The sequence below is a fragment of the Nelumbo nucifera genome, chromosome 1 (assembly GCF_055504915.1).
Source record: "Nelumbo nucifera cultivar China Antique chromosome 1, China Antique-T2T, whole genome shotgun sequence".
Lineage (NCBI taxonomy): Eukaryota > Viridiplantae > Streptophyta > Magnoliopsida > Proteales > Nelumbonaceae > Nelumbo > Nelumbo nucifera.
Window position 1 is genome coordinate 163,199,477 of NC_142649.1, and position 8,024 is coordinate 163,207,500.

Consider the following 8,024-nt stretch of genomic DNA (forward strand, 5'->3'; position numbering starts at 1 on the left):
GAGGCTCCAAGACCTCATACAGAGGTTCAACCTCCCTGGGCAATATTCCTACAGCCTTCCTACCGGCAACTTCCCATGGGAGCACGATCCTGACGAGATCGTGGTCTTCAGGGAGCAATTGATAGCCGAACTCCGACTTCCTCTTCACCCCTTGATTGTTGAGGTGCTGGTGCACTTCAACATCACCTTGGACCAACTTCACCCGAACTCCATACGGAATGTGGTGGAGTCCATTTCCCTTTGTTTTGACCGATCTCTTTCCATTGACCTGGACATTATCAGTATGATCTTGGCCATAACGAAGAGTGCTTCGGGCACTCTCCCCGGGCATAGACGGTCTTACTATCTGTCTCCCCGCCCGGGTTTCAAACTCATGCACAAGCACCCGAGTAAACTCCTAGCCTGGAAGCGGGACTACTTTGTAGTTCGGAACAGCACAGGGTGACCCTTCCCTACTAACTGGAGGGTGGCCGTTCAAGACCCAACGTCATCCTAGATGGGAAGACCAAGAAGGCACTCCAATCGCTGGCTCAGCTCGGGTTAAATTACAAAGACTTCACAGCTGAGGAGAAGCTCATCCAGGCCGGCTTGAGCCCAGGTAGGTTTTCCTTCACTTCAGCTTTTTGTCCATATATTTACTTCGGGGTTACTAATGTCGAGCTTCACTGCAGGTCCCATGGAGGCAGAGAAGATTGACGGCCAGAGGCTATTTCGCCAAATGAAGAGGAAGAAGCGCGTGGCCAAGAAGGCACGCGTTGAGTCTCCGCCAGCCTCTGCCGAGGCTTAGCCTTCACAGGCTCTGATTCCGGAGCCCGAGCTCCTTGGCGTCCAGCCTGTCATCGATCTGGAGGAGGACATGGCACCTCAAGGTCCTAAGACGACGACAGGGCCCACCACTGAGCCTGCCGAGACAGCTACCGGAGGTGCACCAGAAGCCGCTCCTGAGGCACGTCCCGCTGGGGCTTCAGTTGGGGCCTGTCCTATGGATGCCGCCACCGAGGCTTCCGAGGAGTCTGTCCATGTGGCGGAGATGATGGTGTCTAGCTCGGAGAGTCAGGGGGGTGAGAGTATTCTGAAGCCCCGGTGTAGTCTCCAGAAGAGCAAGGAGGTCGCGTACCCGGAGGTCATAGAATGGGCTGATCTCACTCCTGGTCAGCTCGGTGCCCGGGCTACTTCTCATACCATGGTGGTAAGTTACCTGTGAAAGATTCTCCCCCTCTTTTTTCTTTCTTCTTTTTTATTTTTTATTTTTTTTGCTGACTGGTCTTGCCTTCTTGTAGCTGAACTCCGCCATGCGAGCCTTGACCTTCCAGTCCAACTGGCACCTGAGACGGGCTCTAGAAGCTTAGAAGTCATCCCGTGAAGCCCATACCAAACTGAGGGCAGCTCGGGGTCAGATCCACCACCTTCAGAATGACTTCTCAGCTCAGAAGAGCTTTATTGAGGTGCTGTTGGAGGAGAAGAATGGGCTGGCCTGAGACAAGGATAGACTGAGGGCCGAAGTGAGCGGGTTCAAGGTCGGCTAGGAAGCTTTGAGGCTCGAGGTAGACAGTCTCAAGATGGACTGGGACAGCCTTAGGGCAGATCGGGATAGGCTCAGGGCAGACTAGGATGCCCTGAAGCTTGAGGTGCAGGGCCTTAAGGAGGCCAAAGGAAAGCTGGAGTGTGAGGTGGAGTTCCTCCGAGCTGACATCAAGGAGAAAACAGAAATCTTTGAGGACTCCCTCCAGGAGACCAAGGTACAGGCTGTTATTGATTATGTCTTGTCATCAAAGTTTGACGACGTGATGACCGAGGCCTATCGCAAGGGCTTCAAGCTCAACCGGTGGCTGATCAGGCGCCTCTACCCCGATCTGGACATGAGCGCTATCACCACTTCTCGGATCACCGATGATATAGTGCGTCAGTCGGCGGATGATCCGTACTCTGAGGAGGAAGGCACCGACAATGAAGCAGAGGCCGCTGGCCCAGTTACCATCCCTGAAGAGGTCCCTAGTGGAGACAACGCGCCTCCAAAATAGCTCGGTCCTTGTATTTGCAAGCTTTGTCTTCTCTTTTTTCGTTTTCTTGTAATAAAACTTTTGTAACGAAATTTTCATAATGAGAAATTTACTTTGCAAAACACTTGAACAATTTTATTTTACTTGCTAAAGTGGTTGTTTGTTCCAAACTATTAGGCTATCAGGCTAATTACACGAAGTGACGGTTCCTCAACTGTCGTGATCCTGAACCGAATTCCAATACTTAGTAGGGGTAGCCTTACGCACACCGAGGTGAGTAACATAGTAGGGCACATGCCCGACCTGTCTGCACTCGGGGTGGGCTATACATCACAAGGTTCGTGTTCGAACCACCTGCGCCTTAGGAATTACAAGTGCTTAGCCTATGCCAATGAGGTGACTAGGCCATATATGGTGCCGAGGTCTTTCATTAGCCCGGCGTCTTAGCCCTTAGGCTGGAGGAGCGGCTTATAGTCCGTTCTTCTGGAGTCCGCTTGTGCCGAAGAGGCAGTAGGGTCTTATAGTGCCGAGACCATGTTAGCTCAGCATTTTGGCCCTTAGGCTCGGGGAGTGACTCGTGGCCTACTCAGTTGTTATAGATAATATTGTCTTAAGTTGACAATATTCCTTGCCCGAGGTACTTGTTTCCCTTCGAGGGTCTCGAGTTCGTATGTTCCTTCCCCGAGCACTTGTTTCACTCGGTAAGGTCCTTCCCAGTTGGACCCGAGCTTGCCAGCGCCGGGCTCAGGTACCATAACTTTACGAAGGACCAGGTCACCGATGCGGAGGTTCCGCTTCTTGACCCTGGCGTTATAGTACCGAGTTACTCTTTGCTGGTAAGCTGCGGTCCTGATGTACGCGAGGTCCCTTACTTCGTCGAGTAGATCAAGGTTGTTACGCAGCTCTTCTTTGTTCGTCTGGTCACTATATGCTTCCAGTCGCAGCGTAGTTACTTCGGTCTCTACGGGGATAACTGCCTCGGTGCTGTAGGTGAGGTTGAAGGGATTTTCTCCCGTGGCGGTCTTCTCCGTGGTTTGGTAAGCCCATAAAACACTAGCTAGCTCGTCTGTCCACAATCCTTTAGCTTAGCTCGGTCCAAACGTGCCTTCAGTCCGTGGAGGATGGCTCTGTTTGTGACTTCTGCTTGACCGTTTGCTTGAGGGTGTGCGGCTGAAGTAAAATTCTGTCGGATTCCCATGTCTTGACACCAGTTCTGGAATTTGATGTCCTCGAACTGCTTGCCGTTGTCAGAAATCAGTACCCGAGGTAACTCGAAGCGGCACACAATGTTCTTCGAAAAAAAGTTTTGGACGTTCCGGGCTATGATCGTTATAAGAGGTTCGGCTTCTACCCACTTGGTGTAGTAATCCACTGCTACCACTAAGAATTTCCTCTGGCCTGCTGTTGGCAGGAATGATCAAGTATGTCGATGCCCCATTGCGCGAAAGGCCACGGGCTAGTGAGATACTTGAGGTCGGCAGCAGGTTGGTGATGAATATTGGCGTGCTTCTGGCATTCGTCACATTTTCTAACGAGCTCAATGTTATCTTCCTTCATTGTTGGCCAATAATACCCTTGTCGAAGTGCCTTTTGGGTGAGGGCCCTGCCCCCCAAGTGTCCACCGCACAGACACTCATGAGTGTCGCGGAGTACGAGCTCAGCTTCGGTAGGTCGCAAGCAACGCAGGTAGGGGAGCGTGTAGGATCTCCGGTATAGTCACCCGTCTATCATGACGTATTTGGCTGCCTGGCGCTGTACCCTTCTGGCTGCATTGCGATCTGCAGGGAGGGTCCCGTGTAGCAAGAAGCTCGCGTGCGGGTTGATCCAGCTCGACTCTCCTTGAACGATGGGAGCGGCCTCCTCTGCCCCCTGAGAATGCTAGGCCGAGGCAGGTTCTCTATGTACATGGTTCTCATGGTGATGTCGCTGGTGCTGGCTAATCTGGACAGGGCATCAGCCTCAGCGTTCTTCGTCCTTGGGATTTGCCTGATGAAGTGTGACTAGAAGTTGAGCAGGGCCTCTCTGATTTTGGCAAAGTAGGCGACCATGGTTAGCTCGTAAGCTTCGTACTTGCCAGTGACCTGGTTGACCACGAGCTGTGAGTCACTACAAATAACGACGTGCTTGGCTTTAACTTCTTTGGCTAAAGCTAGTCCAGCTATCAACGCCTTGTATTCCACTTCATTGTTAGATGTTGCAAACTCGAAGCGTAGCACGTACTCCAATTTTGTGCCACTTGGGCCATGCAGAACTATTCCAGCTCCGCTGCCCTATTGGTTCGAGGAGCCATCTACGTGAAAGATCTAGGGCTCCTCATCCCAGCTCACACTTGGCCGAATTAGGAGAGATGCCACACTGGGTGCTACCTCACGGGGCTCGGACTGAACCGGCCTGGGAGCTTCGGGCCCACCCGAACTGGGAACCACGTGCTCAACCGGCCGGGGAACTTTGGAGCTGAACGTGCATTCGACGATGAAATCTGCTAAGGCTTGGGCCTTAATGGCAGTTCGTGGATTGTAATAGAGGTGGTACTCGCTGAGCTCAACAGCCCACTTCGTCAGCCGACCAGAGACCTCGGGCTTAAGTAAGACTTGCCTCAGAGGTTTGTCGGTGAGGACGGTAACAGTGTGAGCTTGGAAATACGGGCGGAGCTTCCGAGCTGCAATTACCTGTGCGTATGCTAGCTTTTCTATCTTCGGGCACCTCGTCTTTGCTCCCTGCAATACTTTACTAACATAACAGATGGGTCGTTGGACCCGATCTACTTCCTTTATCAGTACCGAACCGACCACTTCGTCGCTCGCCGAGAGGTATAGTTTTAAAACATCGCTCTCCTCGGGCCGGGTTAAGATCGGCACACTAGCGAGGTATTTCTTGAGCTCGTCAAATGCGAGCTAGCAGTCTTGGATCCATTCAAACCCTTTGCTCTTCCGCTGACTTGGACATGAAGTGGCTCAGGGCGGCTATGCGGACATTCAATCTCTGAACCTCCTTCAACTTCCGAGGTGGTCTCATATCTAAGATGGCCTTAATCTTATCCGGGTTGGCCTTAATGCCGTGCCAGTTAATGATGTACCCTAGGAATTTACCCGAAGTAACACCGAAGACACTTGTTCGGATTCAACTTCATATTAAACTTACGCAAAATTTCAAAAACATAATGCAAATCTTGAATTAATTCATGCGAAAATTGGGTTTTGACGACCATGTCGTGTACATAACATTCTACTTTTCTATCAATTAATGGCTCAAACAATTTATTTGCAAGCTTTTGAAAGGTTGCCCCTGCGTTTTTCAACCCGAAGGGCATAACCTTGAAATAGTTAGACCGAACTTTGTGATGAAGGCAGTTTTTATTTGTCCGCCGGGTCCATCTTAATCTGGTTGTAGCCCGAATAGGCGTCTAAGAAACTCAGCAACTAATGCCCTGAGGTCACGTCCACCAAGCGGTCAATTCTGGGGAGCAGGAAGCAGTCTTTTGGGCAGGCTTGGTTTAGGTCAGTGTAGTCGACACACATGTGCCACTTGTCGTTAGCCTTCTTCACCAGAACGGGGTTGGCTACCTAGCTCGGGCAATGGACTTCTCTTATGAAGTCAGCTGCGAGGAACTTCGCGACCTCCTCATCGACCGCTTTCCACCGCTCCGGGGCAAGGTTGCGTTTCTTCTGTCTAACGGGCCTAACTACAGGATCAGTATTGAGCTTGTGAGTTATAAGGCCAGGGTCTATACCAGGCATCTCTGCCGCGGACCATGCAAAAATATCTAAGTTTTGAAGTAAGAAACTTACCAGTTCGGATCATAGAGGTTCCTGGATGGAAGCACCGATCTGAAATGTCCGAGCTGGGTCTGCTTGAAGGGATGAGAGATCCATCACATGGATGCCCAAAGATTGCGGAATAAGGGGCGAATTTCAAAAATTTTTCTCTCCCTTCAACTGGGAATCGCATTCCCTATTTAGAAAATCATATTTTCAATGATCATTCTTAAAACATAAACTGAACCAGATCTGAACCAAAAGGAGTAGGAGAGGATTGTACTTGATACGGAGAAATAGTATCCCCCAACGAAGGTGTTCATGCCCAAGGAAGGATCCAAAGACTGCTCCCACTGAAGATGGAGCAGTGCAGGATGGAGCAGAATCAGCAGTGTTCTTCTCCAAGAACTCTGTTCTTCGCAAGAATTAGCAGGATGGCACATGAGCACAGCTTCCTATCAATTCTTTCTCCAAGAACTGATGTCAAGATCAAATCTTGACTTCTCTCACAACTGGAGATCGAAGTGGCAAACAGGGCGGCAAGAACAGGGAGGCGGCAAGAAAGAATTCTGCAGGGTTGCTTAATTCTTTCTTCTTTGATTTCAGCACTAAAGAGGATCTGAATGTGTGTCTTCTCAAGGCTGCCACCCCCTCCTTTTGTTAACCTAAAAGATCAGCTCCTAATCCAATTAGGAGCTGCTTATCCAAATCATATTTGGATAAGACCTCTCTTTAGGTGATGGGGATAAACCCTTATCTTATTTGCATATTAGATTAGTTTTCTCCTAATCTCAATATGAGGTTTCTAGATCTGAATCACATTCAGATCTGGACTCTCTGAGTGGATAGGGTCAAGACCCTATCCTACCAGCTAATCCATCTCAAAATTCGCCCCCTTAATTAACTAATTAAATAGCCCAGTTCGAAATGGGCGTTAGGCCCATTAAGATTATGTGCTCACTTAACCTTCCTAACTACTACCCAGTTGGGCTTCCTTGTATGGTGTGGGACCCAAACATCGATCTACACATCAGCCACATGTGTTCAGCCCAGCCTTTGTTACAAGGCCTAGCCGAATACACTGTTATGGACAGTGCACCCCCTAAAACCCATCAAATGGGCTCTATGGGCCCAACACTTACCCTAAGTGGTCCCTGGGCCAAGCCACCTTGTAACACTCAGGGACTGTAGGCAGATGCAAGATTAGCCCATTAGGTATTATCCTCAATGGTCTTACACTTAACCTCTCAGCCCATAATGATCATACACTGCCCGACAAGAGAGGACCTCTCCCTCGGCTGCAAGGAACAGTGTTGCACTCTCTACTTATATGGATCCCGGGAATTAAAACCTTTTGCAAATCATTTCGAAACCATAGCATATATATATATATATATATATTTTGCAAAAACAAATCTCAATGATTGAAATCGGTTGCCGGTAGTCTTGGTTTCCATTAGTGAGAGTGCATCCCCGATCATTACCTTTGTCTGACAAAGGGGCTGATCTTGTCACTATGATCACCCACTCAGATGAATTCTCAGATTGTCCCAATATACCCAGGTTTTGACCCCTGCTAAGGATCTCACTGATTGGTATATCAAAGACAGCCCAATCCGACACCTAGTGTAGTATCATAATCGAGTCTAGGGGTCGGGTGTAACTTTCCAGTTTTGCCCATCAATCTCCAAGGTCCAGGGCAATACTGGAAATCTGGTCCAGTTCAAAGACTCAATTAATCCTACATTGTATGTGCCTAGGGTCTCACCCTGGCAACTGAGACAAGCCACCCCAACCGACTTGGTGGCACCACAATGCCAAGAAATCAGTTCTTGACATTAGTCTTGCGAAAAAGACTGAGAAAGATTCAGTGATTAGAGTTTCCAGAGGATTCTTGCGAAGGATCCAGTGTGTAGGTCGCACCCTGCTGGTTCCGTTCCATACACAACTGTGTCATCTTCAGCAGGAGCGGATCTTGGTTTCTTCTTTGGGTGTGAACACCAACTTTGGGAGATACTGCTTCTCCTGATCATGTATATTCCTCCCTTTTTGCTTTTTGGTTCAGATCTGGTTCGATTATGGTTCAAGTAAGATCCTTGAATATAGTATTCTAAATTTAGGGAATATGATTCCTAGTTGGGAGAAGTAAGAAGATGGTGGCGCTGGAGATTTGCAGATGGAGAAATCGCTATCTGTGATTTGCAGTTTGTGAAACTGCAACCTTAGTGATTAACCTCTGTTTTGCAGGTGGTGCGAACAATCCATAATT

General features: G+C 49.2%; 1 protein-coding gene across 1 annotated transcript in view; it reads left to right on the top strand.

Annotated features, from left to right (window-relative positions):
- Positions 1 to 856: 856 nt before the first annotated feature.
- Positions 857 to 8,024, top strand: part of LOC148804088 (ATP synthase subunit beta, chloroplastic-like) — a 9,894-nt gene continuing 2,726 nt past the window's right edge. The window contains exons 1-2 of the mRNA XM_088899421.1: positions 857 to 1,189; positions 1,635 to 1,995. Coding sequence (XP_088755547.1) covers positions 857 to 1,189; positions 1,635 to 1,995 — 694 coding nt within the window. The remainder of the gene's footprint in view (positions 1,190 to 1,634; positions 1,996 to 8,024) is intronic.